At 40.5% G+C, this 14,892-nt stretch overlaps 7 protein-coding genes across 7 annotated transcripts; 5 read left to right on the top strand and 2 right to left on the bottom strand.

Moving 5' to 3' along the window:
• Window positions 1-76: 76 nt before the first annotated feature.
• coq8 (ABC1 kinase family ubiquinone biosynthesis ATPase Coq8) lies at window positions 77-1,927 on the top strand (the record flags this gene model as incomplete). The annotated part of the gene is made up of 1 exon (XM_056179904.1): window positions 77-1,927. One exon carries the CDS (start codon window positions 77-79, stop codon window positions 1,925-1,927), a length of 1,851 nt encoding a protein of 616 aa, XP_056035635.1.
• A 187-nt stretch (window positions 1,928-2,114) lies between these two features.
• Window positions 2,115-2,600, bottom strand: alb1 (pre-60S shuttling factor Alb1; the record flags this gene model as incomplete). The annotated part of the gene is made up of 3 exons (XM_056179903.1): window positions 2,115-2,260; window positions 2,309-2,360; window positions 2,487-2,600. 3 exons carry the CDS (start codon window positions 2,598-2,600, stop codon window positions 2,115-2,117), a joined length of 312 nt encoding a protein of 103 aa, XP_056035634.1.
• Window positions 2,601-3,249: 649 nt separating this feature from the next.
• On the top strand, window positions 3,250-3,704 carry SOMG_01109 (ubiquitin conjugating enzyme Ubc1-like; the record flags this gene model as incomplete). The annotated part of the gene is made up of 5 exons (XM_056179902.1): window positions 3,250-3,292; window positions 3,354-3,413; window positions 3,463-3,510; window positions 3,605-3,636; window positions 3,684-3,704. The coding sequence occupies 5 exons, from the start codon at window positions 3,250-3,252 to the stop codon at window positions 3,702-3,704; spliced, it is 204 nt and encodes a 67-aa protein (XP_056035884.1).
• Window positions 3,705-3,789: 85 nt separating this feature from the next.
• Window positions 3,790-4,236, top strand: ubc1 (ubiquitin conjugating enzyme E2 Ubc1; the record flags this gene model as incomplete). Its single annotated transcript, XM_056179901.1, has 1 exon — window positions 3,790-4,236. The coding sequence occupies one exon, from the start codon at window positions 3,790-3,792 to the stop codon at window positions 4,234-4,236; it is 447 nt and encodes a 148-aa protein (XP_056035885.1).
• Window positions 4,237-4,471: 235 nt separating this feature from the next.
• Window positions 4,472-6,454, bottom strand: klp9 (kinesin-6 family microtubule motor protein Klp9; the record flags this gene model as incomplete). The annotated part of the gene is made up of 2 exons (XM_056179900.1): window positions 4,472-6,367; window positions 6,446-6,454. 2 exons carry the CDS (start codon window positions 6,452-6,454, stop codon window positions 4,472-4,474), a joined length of 1,905 nt encoding a protein of 634 aa, XP_056035890.1.
• A 3,087-nt stretch (window positions 6,455-9,541) lies between these two features.
• Window positions 9,542-11,269, top strand: gsf1 (DNA-binding transcription factor, zf-fungal binuclear cluster type Gsf1; the record flags this gene model as incomplete). Its single annotated transcript, XM_056179899.1, has 1 exon — window positions 9,542-11,269. The coding sequence occupies one exon, from the start codon at window positions 9,542-9,544 to the stop codon at window positions 11,267-11,269; it is 1,728 nt and encodes a 575-aa protein (XP_056035891.1).
• Window positions 11,270-12,219: 950 nt separating this feature from the next.
• Window positions 12,220-14,634, top strand: slm9 (histone H3.3-H4 chaperone, HIR complex WD repeat subunit Hip2; the record flags this gene model as incomplete). Its single annotated transcript, XM_056179898.1, has 1 exon — window positions 12,220-14,634. One exon carries the CDS (start codon window positions 12,220-12,222, stop codon window positions 14,632-14,634), a length of 2,415 nt encoding a protein of 804 aa, XP_056035892.1.
• Window positions 14,635-14,892: the final 258 nt, after the last annotated feature.

Genomic DNA, 14,892 nt, shown 5'->3' with positions numbered 1-14,892 from the left:
CTATCTTTTTACAAAAGCGGAACCTAGTTCTTCATTAACTGTATGAATAGTTAAGAAACGATTATAGTTAAAGGACATGGGTAATTCGGGCTTGTGGGAATTCATTACCCTAAGTTCAGCAATTAAGAATGTTGCGAGTATATATTGGAAAAGCGGGAGGTCGATTTATCACCAAAAACCGTTTATAAATGCCTCAACACTGAAGAAACAAGGACCTGTACTTTCAAAATCATATGTAGGAAACATTGAAGATGATAAAGTAAAGGTTGCTTGTCATGAAAAAGAAACGAAAAAAGCTACTGAAAGCTTGCAATCTTTGGCGAAGGATTCGGAAGTACTTACGCCTGGTGAAGTTATGAACGGAAAGCATACTCCAATTCTGGATGAAAAGAAGGAATTGAATTACGATCCTAAGCTTACCAATTTTGTTAGCGACAGAAAACCTCAGACGAAAACCAATGATCCCCTTAGCTCTGAAGTAAATCCTACAATTAAACCAAATCAGTCAAATACGTTTTATGAGCGTAAGCAAAATGAGGAGATAGTGAAAGAAAAAGCACATCATTTGAAGGAGTTAGAAACGGAAGCATTTCAAAAGCCTCCTAGCATTCCTCTCAAGGCTTCAAAAGTCCCTTCTTCACAATGGAGTAGACTTTGGCATTACGGAGGCCTTGCAACTTCTCTCTCCGTTGGCGCCGTAGGGGAAAAATTAAAACGAGTTTGGGGATCTAGTAAAGAAGAGGGCGGTGTTTTACTTAATGAAAGGAACATTGAAATACTGGTGAACAAGTTGAGTCAAATGAGAGGTGCAGCGCTAAAGCTTGGGCAAATGTTGTCGTTTCAAGATAGCAAGATGTTTCCTGGGCACATTGCACATATCCTAGAACGTGTGCGTGATAGTGCCCATGCAATGCCTGACAAGCAACTTGAAAAGGTGATGGCGCAAAACCTGGGCAAAGACTGGAAGAGCCTCTTTTCCGAGTTTGAAAAAAGTCCGATGGCGGCCGCATCTATAGGACAAGTTCACCGAGGAAGATTGGCTTCCAATGGTACTTTAGTTGCAGTTAAAGTCCAATATCCCGGTGTCAAAAATTCAATTGACTCCGATTTAAATAATTTGTCAATATTATTGAGGGCTTCTCGACTTTTACCTAAAGGTTTATTTCTGGAGAATAGTATTGCAGCTGCCAGAAAAGAATTGGCCTTGGAGTGTGATTACATGCGCGAGGCAGATTTTGTGGAAAGGTTTGGAATGCTTCTGAAACAAGATCAACGCTTGAGAGTTCCCAAAGTGTTTAGGGAAGCATCTGGTCCGACAGTGTTAGCATTGGAGTATCTACACGGTATTGCATTAGGGAAAATTGTGTATACACAAGAGCTTCGAAACAAAATTGGAACGATTTTAACAGAGCTATGTTTTAAAGAGATTGCTGACTTTCATTGTATGCAGACTGACCCTAATTGGTCAAACTTTCTGTATAATACACACACACACCAGTTGGAGCTCTTGGATTTTGGAGCTTCTATTGAATACAGCCAAGAGTTTATTTCAAAATATTGTCGACTTTTGCTTGCTGGTGCAAGACGGGATAAGGACGCTTGTCAACAACTATCGGAGGAGCTAGGATATTTGAGTAAACACGAATCGAAAGCAATGATAAATGCACATGTGGAGTCCATATTTACTCTTGCTGAGCCGTTTGCATTTGATGCCCCAGATATATATGACTTTGGGCACCAAACGATTACAGAACGTGTAAAAGAGCAAATACCACTAATGCTGCAATTGCGACTTCAACCACCTCCTGAGGAGACATATTCCCTTCACCGAAGACTGAGTGGACACTTTTTGTTGTGCTCCAAGCTGGGTGCAAAAATACAGTGCAAGCAAGTATTTCAAAAAATATTGAGTCCTTTCAACAACTAAAGCATTGCTAGAGAACGAACGAATTATTGAAAGCGATTCATGAATTTTGTTACAAAGAATTAATGACAGGTCAAGCCTATTATTACGAATCTGTATGTTTTAGTCTATGAAGGATTATCAAAAAATCCAAACCCAGTCAATATTATTTAAACCCAAAACTAGTTGCAATATGTATGAAAATAGATATTTAAAAAGATGGAGGAACGCCGAGAATTGTGCCCTTGCCCGCTGGTTGATCGACACTCATAAAGTTATCCTGTTGTTCTTCTTCAGAATTGCCAAAAAGCTTGTTTTTGTTTTTCCTTTCTTTGTTGTCGCTCACAGCTTCGATTTCTATTATGTGTTAGTGGCACAATCGGTTTCCTTGCCAGTAGTACTTACCCATCATAGCATCGTCCAAATGGATTCCTTGTTCAGCTAGACGCTGTAAAGACTAATGACCAGTTGTTAGTAACGCATTATTCCTACAGTCCAATGTAAGCATAATGCAGACTATAGAATTTTGTTCTCTACGAGGTTCCAGTCTAGCATTTACTATTTTTTAGGTAATACGACGTACATATTTTCCATTTCTTAAATGTTTTTTGATCGTCTTTTTGCTAGGAACACGGCCATGGATAATGGAATCTGGGTTTCTTTTTGCAGATTTTTTTCTGTCGTTTCTGTAAGGCATTGGGAATGATTCAAAGCAAAACTCAATGGATTGTTGTTGGTTTGATTTGTCTTCTCTATTTGACAATTTCTTTCGCCTTTTGTTTCACTTGAGTATGTTACTGGATTTTGCGAACCAAACCGTATGTATGATGCAGATGCACTAAAATGTAAACAAACCAGAAAAAAAAAAAAAAAAAGGTCGCAAGAGAAAATCATAGAAAATACACATCTATCATCTATCGAAATATCTGTATTTGTTTTTATACTTGTTGAATATTGAAGATAGTGAAAATGTATCAGCTTTAGTATTTTTTTTTGCAGGTTTGATTTACATAGTATCATTCATTCATTGAGGGTGTTTTTGTTATCATGACGAAGTCAATAATTTATTATTAAAATTAAACAACAGAAGAAAAATAAAGAAAGAAAGAGCTCTCGCGTTAAGAAAAAGCCTAGATGGATGCCACACTCTCTTCTACAATCGCGGTAAATTTTCTTCTTGTAAGGTACAAGACGAATGACTAAAAAAGATTCAATTTTAATTTTATTCTATTCTATCTATGAATTTGATAGAACTATATTCTATTGAACGATGATTTTTGTAAAAATTCAACGATTCCTAGCTTCATTCCTTCACCTGTCAAAATTATCTGTTACCCTCTACAAACATGTCTGACAGTCGTTCTCGCAGAATCGGAAAAGAATTAGCCGGTAATGAAATTCTATATAAATAAATTTATATATATGTATATATTGTTACTAACTTGTTTAGATGTACGTCGGGATACACAAGCTGGAATCCAAGTTTGGACCGTGAATGAATCCGACATATGTATGTTGCTTGAATTTTGAAATAATAGGCTTTCTAACTTTTAAAACAGCTCGACTCAAGGGAATGTTTAAGGGCCCGCCTGATACTGCTTATGAAGGTATGTTTCATTAGAAGATCGTCCACAAAATAATGGCAATTATCCTATATGGCCTATTTTTAGACAAAAGAACCCTAACGTACTTGTGCATTAGGTGGTTACTACACTGTCGATGTCGAAATTCCCGTATGTACTCTTTGTATTCTATATGAGATATTTACTAACTTGAGTAGATTGGTATGAACATTGAATAAATTCGAAACTAAATCTCGTTTTTATTTTTATTTTTACTTTGCATATTCTCACACTTTTTCAGATTATCCTTTTCGTCCCCCTAAAATGAAGTTTGACACAAAAATTTACCATCCAAACATCTCCTCTCAAACAGGAGCTATTTGTCTCGACATTTTGAAAGATCAATGGTCTCCCGTGTATACCGTAAAGTCTGCATTGATTAGCTTACAGTCTCTTTTGTGCACCCCGGAACCCTCAAATCCTCAAGATGCACAGGTAGCCCAAGTGTACATTCAAAACTACGACCAATTCATTCAAACTGCTAGAGAATGGGTTAGACTTTATGCACAACCTCCTGCATTTATCGATGTGGAAGAGGCGAGCGACAGTTACAATGGGATTGATCCAAAGGTTGTTCAAAGCTTGCAGAATTTTGGCTTTGATCAGGATGTGATTGTCCGTGCTTTGTCTAAAGAAAACATAAAATCACAAGAGGATGTAGACAATCACCCAAACGGAATCAATGGAATTTTGGATTTGCTTTTGCACTAATTTGAATCGAGTAACAAACAAACGGCTTTAACTCGAGAAGTTTTTGGTATGGAAGTGAAACAAAGCATTTACTCTCATTCTCTATTAATGATTTTACGCAAATAAGAAATTAACATTTATTCATTCATCGAAATCAAGTAGAGCATAACACGAGTTCATTAGCGTGAATCAATTTTGAAAAAAAGTAAACCAATCGTCTTCAAATAAGACGTCAATATATCGTAAAGAAGGAACATTATAGTTGGTTGATATCCACGTCGCCAGTTTGACTATACATCTTAGTTAATGGGGGTCGCCTTGAAGGACTAAGAGGCTTCAGCGGAGATGGCGACTTCTTCTTTGGGCTAATTTCAGTTTTGCCTTCTTCCTCCTCTGTTTCAGACGACTGAAGCAAAGTGGGCTCAGGCCAAAGTTTCCTTTTGGTATGAAGACTGTGAGCTTCTTCAATAGCTTGTTTATCTTCGTAGTGTAGTTTACGAGAAGAACGACGATTATTATCGATATAGTGCACATTGCTGGTATCCTGAAGAGCAGGTTTCTCTTCGATGCTATTCTCTTCTTGCAACTGTTCGATGATATGTTCCAGATGGGCGACGCACTCATCTTTCTCCTTGTTACCCTGTTGCAATCGGCGCACCCATTCACCCATTTTTTCAATTTTCTGATCTGTATACTCAATGCCTTGAGCGGTTTCCTCAAGCATTCGATTTAAGAATGTTTGTTCCACTTGCGATACTCGTTCCTCCATTTCACGGGTCATTTGTTCGCGAATTTCATACTCCAAATTTACCATTTCCGCGTCAGCGTCAGCGAGGAGCTGCCGAAGAGATTCATTTTCTCTTTGTAGTTGTTCGTTTTGTACTTGGATTGCTTCCGAATGTGTAGACTTGGATTGCGTAGCGGTACGATTAAGGGACGGAGACATAAAATTGTCGGTGTAAGAGGAGGATTGTGTAGGTATGATTTCACGGGCGTTTGCACTGTAGCGCATGACTTGGGCGTTTTCATCGAAACTTCCCAGAGGGTCGATGTTGACGAGCATGCAAGTTCTAGCAGTGCCGGACAAATGACCGGAATGGAAGAGCAGCTCGGTTAATTTGCTTTGACGGAAGGGGATAATGTGTTGCCTTCCATCATGTTTACGACGCAAGGCTTCGAGACACTGGCCTAGGGTTAAAAGGCTCTTGTTGATGCTAGCACCTTCTCGGAGAAGTAAGCCAGAAGTTTCGGCGGAACGGGTTCGTTCAGAGCCAGCAAGGTCAACCAAATCAAGTTGACAGCTTTCGATGTGATTTTTTGCGGGTTGCAAGCGGAAGAGCTCGATGGAAACGACGAGATGAGAGCGGGAGGAGACGGAATTAGCCTTTGTGGAAGTGGACTTTCGCAATTGCAAAACTTTATGGACGAGTTGAAAAGCTTCATGGGGGTTAGCGACGTAAACCTTTTGAATGCCAGCGACAGATTTTTTATCGGAGGAGGAAGACTTTTTCAAAGAAAGAGCGTGGCGATGGCCAAAGAAGCTTGCCTTTTCGAGCAAGTCAAAGATGCGATCGTTATAAATTTCAGGAAAACAGAGATAAATTGCATACTGAAAGGAGGGATCGAGTTTTTGTGGGAAAAGAGAGGCATAAGCGTCGGGAGAGGGGAGTTGGATTGGATGGGAAGGTTCATGTTTCAGATACTTGGAGCCCTCTAGAACTTTACACTTGTCGAGCTTGGAGCGAATGGATTCTACGACGGGAAAGCTGGCTTCGCGGCCACGGATATTGTAGAAGAGGGCATCGAGAGCAAGGTAAACGACGCCAGGATGATCTTGGGGACCAAAGAGGGTGTAAGTTTTGCCAGCGCCAGAGACGCCCAAGGTAAACAAGAGGGCATCGTTCATGTGAAAGAGAGACTGGGAGAGCAAAGGAGCACAGATGGAGACAAAGACGTCCCATTGAGAGCAAGTAGGGGAAAAAACTTTGGAGAAGGAAGTTTTTTCGGAAGTTTTAGCTTTGGAAACGCGAAAAGCATGAGAGTCTTCTGGGGACTCTAAAACGACATCATCGTCATTGAGAATGGTAACGAAACCATATGTTTGGGAGGCATCCTCGGGCTGGAGAGGAGCCTTTTTCACGCGCAAAAAGGTCTACAGGAAGATTAGTAAAGGAAAAGCAAAAGCAAAAGCAAAAGGAATGCAAGGACAAGAGACCAAGCCGCGGCGTACCTGAATCATAGGCCGGTGGGTTGGATAAGATTCATGTTTACAAAAGGAAAGAGAGAGACCACCTGACTTGGTGGAGAGGAACGAGGGATTGCGTGGACGAGATGGGGTGCGTAAGGAGTCGTAGGAGATGTGTAAACGGTATAAGAAGAGAGAAGAGGGTGCGTAAAAAAACGTTAGAGGTTCGTATAAGGAATAAGAAGAGAGAAGGAGTTGTAAGAACGAGTAAGAAACCTAAAAAGGAAGAAGAAAAGATGGACGAGAGGAGGGAGGGAAGTGTGAGGCTAGCAGAGATGAGCTAGCAGGTAGGCAGCGGAGAGTGTGCGGTGACAAGCAAAAAATTGATGGAAAGGAAAGAAAAGAGAGCTACAATGAGAGGGAAAAGACAATTCATGTTTCCATGTGAAAAGTAGGAATTGAAAAGGAATAAACTTTTCGGCATCGAAACGAATGTATGGAGAAAAGCCGAACCCAAGTGTGAATGTAGAATGAGAACAGAAAAAAACAACATTTGGAAATGGAACGAGAGGAACGAGAGGAAAGGATGGGCTTGGGTGAAAGGGATCACAGGATACACATACACAAACGCTTTTGCTTTTGCTTTTGCTTTTGCTTTTGCTTGGACTTTGGATTGAATTTTTTGTTTTTCTTTTGTTTTCCTTTTGTTTATCTATAATCTTAGGGCTTTATCCAGTGATGGCTGTAATCACCGAGGCAGGTCAACAAAAAGAGGGGGAAACCCAGGGTCGGATAAGGTTGGAAAAGAACGAATGAATTGAACGCGGAGAGCAAGTCGAAAGAGAGAGTTTGCAAAGAGGGGTAAGTGGGGATCCGCGATAAAGCGATAAACAAAAAAAGAGGGAAAAGGGAATAAGAAAAAGAAAAAGGAAAAGGAAAAGGAAAGAATTCAATCGAAAGTAAAAGCAATGGAGAAAAAAAAAAAACAGAAATCAATGGATCGATGATTGATGGACCAAGAAAGGAAAAGGTCACAACAATTGCGTTTGGTGATGATACCCAAGTAATCCAAGGACGCTTGCTTATTTCATGCCTCGCACGTTTCAACCTCGTAACGGACGAATGTTGTGGAGAAGTGGGAATCAAATGGATAGCCGGATTAATTGATTTCTATGACGTAAAAGCAATCGCTAAGAAAAGTCAGAACCAACTAAGCCTTCAGCCGACGGTCCGACCGAGGTTTACGAAATGCAAGGGGGAAATCTAATTCGATAATAGAGATTCCAATCCAAGAGGACAAAACCTAGTGGAATGGAACTGCGATTTCAAATCGCGAAGAGAGAGAAAACGACTCGACTGAGGGAAAAGGATGCGAAGCAGCGATTTTTTCATTTTTTCATTTTGTTGATTTGTTTATTTTGATTTGTAGATTTTATTTATTTGTTTTTACTTTTCTTTATTTGTTTTTTTCCTTTTTATCATTATTGATGTGATTCGGAAACAAAATCCGAGGACGAAGAATCCAACGAAGAATCCAACGAAGAAACCCAAGTAACCCAAGTATAAAGAAATGAACATAAAGTGAAAAAATAATAAATTGAAAAAAAAAAAAAAGTCATTTTTTCCCTTTTGTCAACAAATTTTCATTTTTCTTCTTGGATTTATTCGTCCTCGGAGAATTCTTTTTCATTTGCGCTAATTATGTTTTGCGCTATTTTTGTCCTCTCTCCTTCTTTTTCTCGCCCTTCACATTGCCTTTCTCTCTCTCTTTTTCTCCTCGGATAACTGGTTATTGCTTTTCTTCCCATTCATTCAACTCTTCCACTGAATCCATCCAATTCATCGATTGCATCAACAACCATCCAATTTTTTTTTTTTTTTTTTGTTCAATAATAATATTCCATTCAGTCCATCCTGATGATTCAGCCCATCCTGATGTATATATATATATATAATATAAAAAGAAAACCATCCAATAATTGTATTCAAAAACAAAACAAAATTGTATTCATATCAATTCTCTCTTTCCTTTCGATACGACCCTCTCTCATCCATACCATCCGCCATCTCCCATCTGCCATTCCCAAACAACTCGATAACTTTTTCATTCGTACCGACATTCCTCGGTCGTACCGACGTTTCGTTCGCTCTCCTCTATGCCCTGCCCTGCGCCTTGCGTTGTTTCTGTCACCGTGCATTTCCCTTCCCCTCGGAGGAAGAGTCGATAGAAAATCCGGACATTTCCTTCGTTTCTCCAAGCCGAATACCCCTCGATTCTCATTGGCTAGACCCAGCGGAACGTTTGCGTTTACGAAATGACTGAATGCTTATTCATAATCATTTGATGTCATTCTTCCAGTCGTTCATTCGGCTTTATCCATGCATCCCATCTCGTCAATTCTCTTTTCTGCCCCGCGAATCCCTCTTATTTAAATTCTCTCGTTTCCCTGTTTTCTCGAGTTCCTTTTCTCCCGAGTATTTTATTTCTTAAATTTCCTCCCAAACGAAGTCAAGTCCTTTTTTTTTTTTTTTCTTCTTCTTCGTCTTGTCTCATAACTTACAGCGACAAGTTTCAATTTCAATTTCTTCTTCGATTGCTTTCGGTTGCTTTTGGTTGAATTGAATTGTTTTTTTTTTGTTTACTTTTTCTTTTGTTGTGTGTGTGTGTTTGTTGTCTGTTTTCTTTTCGATTTATTCTGTTGATTGTTGATTGTTGATTCCCTCTACATCTCTTTGGAAGCGTCTTGTTTTCGTTGATAAACTCACTGCTTTCTTCTTTTATTTGTGTTTGTTTGTTTGTTTGTTTGTTTTCGTCGCGTCGTTCCTTTTTTTTGTTTTGTTTTGTTTTGTTTTGTCTTGGTTTGGTTTGTTTTGTTTTGTTTCTTCTTCCCCCACTTTGCGATTGTTCCAACCCCGTTCAAGAGGTTTTGTTTTTCTTTTTGTTTTTATTAAAGAATTCTTCTTGATCGGTTTCCTTTTTCTTTTCTCTTTTTGGTTTCTTTTCTCCTTGTTTTGGTAACAAGGCGATCATCAACCATTTTTTTATTCGACTTTTTTTTCATTTCATTACTTGTCTTTTGTTTTTTTCCTTTTTTTTTTTGTTTTCCTTTTTTTAAAATCCACACCCTTTTTCTCGCCAATATGAATCGTTCTTCCAATTCTCCTCATCAACCTCCTCTTGCTGACCATATGCACTCTGCTGCTTCCCAAAATCCAAATGCTTCTTACACCACATACCCCACCTACCAACAAGGCGCTCCCCCCATGTTCCACGTTCAGCAACATCCTTCCATGCTTACTCAACTTCCTCCTCTTTCTGCCACTGTCCTTGCTCCTTCTCTTGCTTCTTTACCTCCCATCTCTTCCGCTCCCAACTACCAAAATGTTGCCTCCCATGCTTCTTCTCCTTACCTCCAACAACATCCCGTGGTCTCCTCTTCTTCCAATCCCGCTGCCGCATACTCCAACAGCCCTTTCCCGGCTCCTTCTACTGCTCCTCCTCCCACCACCAACCATGATCCCTCTGCCTACGCCGTCCATTCTCCCAATCCCGCCACTATCGCCTCTCCTTCTCCCAACGACCCTCTTCCCGTTTCTCCTTCCCTCTCAAAGAATTCCGCCCTCAACGGCTCCCTCTCCAACTCCGTCAACCCCTCCAACGGAACCGGCAAAGGCACCACCTCACCCCCCGGTGTAAGCAATAGCAGCCTTGTCAAACGCCAAGCTCGGAAACGCACAAAAACTGGCTGTCTTACTTGTCGCAAACGCAGAATTAAGTGCGACGAGCGCAAGCCTATCTGCTACAACTGCATCAAATCCAAGAGACAATGCGAAGGGTACACTCATTTCCCTCGTCCTACCGGCGCTCTCACTGCCGCCCGCAGAATTCCCGTCTCTAGCTTGCTTTCTGAACCCGCTCCCCATGGTATGGCCGGTCAGCCCACCCATCCTACCTTTCTTTACTACATCCAGTCCGTGGCTCCTTCTCTCTGCCTTTGGGACTCTTGCTATTTTCCTCCTCTTAGTCCCTATTCTTCCTTCTCTAGCATCTATTGGTCTTCCACAATCCCTGAACTCGCTTTACGCAATCCAAACATCAGTGTCGCTCTCTATGCTTTCGCTAGTGCTAAGCGTCACTTGACCGACGATGCCATCGCTTTTTCTCGCCAGGCCCGCGTCACCCTTACCAACATCACTACCACAGAGAGCCTTCTTATTCTAGTCCTTTTGGCTGTTACCCAACTTTACATTCCCAAATGCGATATTCAGCTCTTCAACTTTGCCGTCGATCAGGTCGTCAAGTTTGATGCTTCTTTGATGACGAGTCCAAGCGATGAAATTATCACCTATTTGCTTCGTCGCATGTTTATCCGCCAAGTCGTCCTCGCCGGTATTGTAAGACCTCTTCACCCCGAAATGAGCAGCCTCGCTCTCCTCAAGGCCGAGTTACCTCCCGCTACCACTCCCACCGCTGTCCTTGATGAGTCTTTGTTTAATCTTGGCCTCCGTTCTCTTTGCCATGAGCCTGGTTTAGAACCAGAGTTTTCAAATTGGTATAACAACTGTCCCGTGGATAAGGCCGACCTTCCCCGCCTTGCCTTGTTGATGATCCATGCTGTCTTTGTTTCTCCAAATTCTTTGGCCCAATGGGTAGAGTTCATTTTGCACCATCCCGATCCGACTCCTGCCATCCACATTGCAAGAGCCTGCTTGCTTGCCGTCCGAAGCGTTATGAACTTGAGCGAACTGCAAGTAAAGGTCGATAAATGCGTTAAATCTTGTGAAGAAAAACAACTTCAGGCAAGCATCTCGAACTTTTCTCAGGATGCTGTTCACGCAAATTCCTCTAGTTTGTCCATTGGCGTTTAAAAAACAATGGAGAAAACACAAATACTCCACCATCCGACGCTCCAGGATCCTTGTGAATCCTCCCATAAAACATCATTCAAACATTGATGATTTTGTTTCTCTTGTACTTATATTTCGTCCGAAGAGTCGACATTCTTATACATTTCTGCTTCGTTCTTTTTTGTTTTGCCTTGAAAATAATGTATTCACATAGAAAAAAAAAAAAAGTTTCTCTTTACGACTACTTTACCTTTCACGTGAGTTATCCATGGTTCAAAACTCTCACTAATCCATGAGATGAATATGTAAATAACTATAGCGCTTTCTGAATTTGGATTTGGTGTATTCACACTACTTGGTATCAATTGCTTACCAAATTGTTTTATGGCTTTGTCATTCTTCAACGTTGGTTGTTTTATTTCGTTTGTATAGCTTACAATTTTGTGTTTACTCGCACTTCTTCCTTTTCATTTGCTATATGGGTTTTGGTTTCATATGAGTTATGAGGGTTCAAAATATCTTTTTTAATAGAATCTAGTGTTTCTTTGTTCTTTTTACTTTCTTGCGGGTTCTATTCTTCTTTACGTAAATATGTGTATGCGATTCTAGTAGGGACAGCAACAGTATAAAAAAAAAAAAAAAAAAAAATTTCTTCCTTCATAATACCGTGTAGCAATAATCGATCTCTGATGAATATTAACCGTGCATAGAGTGTTCGTCGTTACGCCGCTGGTCCACCATCTGATATCGAAATCGGCACTTCTCTAACGAGCCATTCCCTGAATAAACTACATTTCTTTCAAATCCCTTACAACATAGTGGACAGGGAATTTTACACTCACAACTATTATAACGAACGCCCAACAAACGAAAGCAAAGCCTAAACCGGTCGGCTCAAACTCATCGAGTTCATAGGCTCCTTTACATGCCATTCAATAAAATTTGAAGGCACCGCCGATGTAAAGCTCAACATGCGACTTTATGCTGCTAGATTGAAAGAAACCCAGCCTTTGTATTCTATTACGTCTTCAGAAATATATATAGCGATTGCAGGAGTAAATTTTGTTCATATTTTACCAACTACCTTTTTTCCTGAGATTTCATCCAACGAAAACGTAAACGCTTTAACAGAAGAGTGCTTTTCCGCTAAACTACAATTCCCAGCTCCCGTGACATGCGTCCGATTTTCAAAGGATGGTCGATACCTCGGAATTGCTACGGAAGACGGAACGTTCCTTTATGAAGTAGAGACATGGGATTCGCCTTTGCAAACGATCGCTGGGCCTGCCTACGAACTTTGCTGGAGTCAACAAGCTAACTTGCTGGCGACGGCGTGGAAGAGCATATCTATTTATTTGCGTAAAGAAAAAGAAATGCCAAATATGTCTGAGAATGGCCATACCACAGAAAAGCTGGAATCTCAGATGGAGGAAGGGCCCGAAAATTCGTCCACTGAAAAGAAGCACTCAAACTATAATAAAGTCTTTGAATACAGTCTTTTAAAAGTGATAGACGGACACCATTCTTTTATTTGCGGGCTTGCCTTTGATCCTCTAAGCCAATATCTGGCATCACATAGTTTAGACCGCTCTTTGAAAATTTGGAGATTAGCAACATTTGCTCTGGAGAAAAACATCTCTAAGCCTTTTGAACATATGCCCATTAACAGCCGTTATCTTCGTTTAAGCTGGTCTCCTGATGGAGCCCACATTGCCGCAGTCAATGCTATAAATGAAGGAATAAACGTAATTGCTATTGTTCAACGAGACTCGTGGACATTCGACATCAGCTTGGTTGGCCATCAAGAGTCTTTAGAATGCACATCATTCAATCCCTATTTGTTCAGTGATCCATTTCAAAAATCAGTCATAGCTAGTGCGGCCCACGACGGATGTATTTGCATTTGGAACACAGCATGCGCACGTCCAGTACTCGTCATTAAAAACATTACACTTGCTGCCTTTTGTGACATACAATGGTCGAATAGCGGGTTTGAACTCTACGGAGTGTCATTAGATGGACATATTTGTTTATTGAGGTTTGAAGAGTCTGAATTTGGTCCAAAGATGGATCAAATTGAATATCCAGAAGACTTATCAAACTGCAACTTTTTGAAAAAGCCATATGGACCCAAAAACACATTAGAGCCCACTGTTATAGTTTCTGCGCCCTTACCAAATACAACCACCGAGGTCCCAAAAGTCCGTTCTCCCCCTTCTTCACCTCCATCTGTAAAGAAAAGAAAAGTACTTAAGAAAAAGGTTACTCTACGCCCTGCATCGATTCACCCAGCAACATTGTTTTCACAAATCCGTATCGGCAATCCTTTGGTAAAACCGAAATGGGAAATTACTAAATCCTTCGGGACAATGCGGATTAGAAATCATCAGGAATGTACAAAGATAGAATGCTATACAGGGAATGAGGGCGAAAACAATCCCGACTGGGTGACATATCTTTCTTCTTCAGTGGTCCTTGCGAATGGTACGAAAAAGTTTTGGGCTGCGGGAACAGAAGACGCTTCGGTTCATGTTTTTAGCCCTCATGGAAGACTTCTGTTGCCGCCTCTTGTTGTAGGTTCGACACCATGCTTTTTGGAATGCTGTGAATCCTACCTATGCTGTGTAGCTTCCAATGGCTTACTTTACACATGGGATGTGATTTCCTCTAAGGCAGTTCATAATCCTGTTAGTATGCTTCCGCTGTTTCATGCGAATTTTTCAAATTCAAAAGTTGCAAAAGGTCCTTCATTAGAGCAGTTGTTTGTAACTGATACGGGTACCCCAATTGCAGTCATGAGTGATGGAAACGCTTTTGCATACAGTCCAATTACGAGCTCCTGGCTACGGGTTAGTGAAGGATGGTGGATGATAGGTAGTCAGTACTGGGGTTCACTTGTTACAGATTCTCGAGAAGAAAGTGCGATGAGCTTCTTAGAGCGATGTACGGATGAAGAAATTATCAAAGCTGGAAGAGGAAGATTCTTGCAAAGAACTGTTAAAGCCTCTATGCTCCGTCAAGGTTATGATAATTACGAAATGGTTGTGAGTATTCGGCATCTTGAAAACCGTCTTATGAGTTCTGAAAAGCTAAGTTTGAAGTTTGACTTTCATGAAAATCTTTTATTATATGCGAATCGAATTGCCGAGGAAGGAATGAAGGATAAAATGGATGAATTATGTCGTGAACTACTTGGTCCCTTGCGAGTCCCTTTAAGCTGCACCACTCCCGTAAAAATCGGCGATCGTATTTGGAATCCTTTCATTTCTTCTTCTTTAAACAAGCGATCACTACTCAAGGAAATCATATTACATACGGCAAAACATAGAGAAATCCAAAGGATTACTTCTCAATACTCTTACCTGCTAGAACATATCCCTGCCTAAACGCTAATTTATTTATTTATCTTGTATATAATTTTAGACAGAAAATACATATTGACTTTTTTTTTTGCTACAATTAGTTTCCTTTCTTATAATACGGAGCTTTTGCGAGTACGATTCATCCATTTGACACCACTTTGCATTAACCAGTAGCATATAAAGGTAGCGTTTACGGCAGACCTAGTATTAGTTCTTACATATGAAAGAGTAGAGATTTAGTGGAGGAAAGCACATGTATAAGTCCCTTTATCTTTAAAACAA

The sequence above is a fragment of the Schizosaccharomyces osmophilus genome, chromosome 1 (assembly GCF_027921745.1).
Source record: "Schizosaccharomyces osmophilus chromosome 1, complete sequence".
NCBI classification, from domain to species: Eukaryota; Fungi; Ascomycota; class Schizosaccharomycetes; order Schizosaccharomycetales; family Schizosaccharomycetaceae; genus Schizosaccharomyces; species Schizosaccharomyces osmophilus.
The sequence above is the reverse complement of the archived record's forward strand: the minus strand, read 5'-3'. Positions and strand labels throughout refer to the sequence as shown.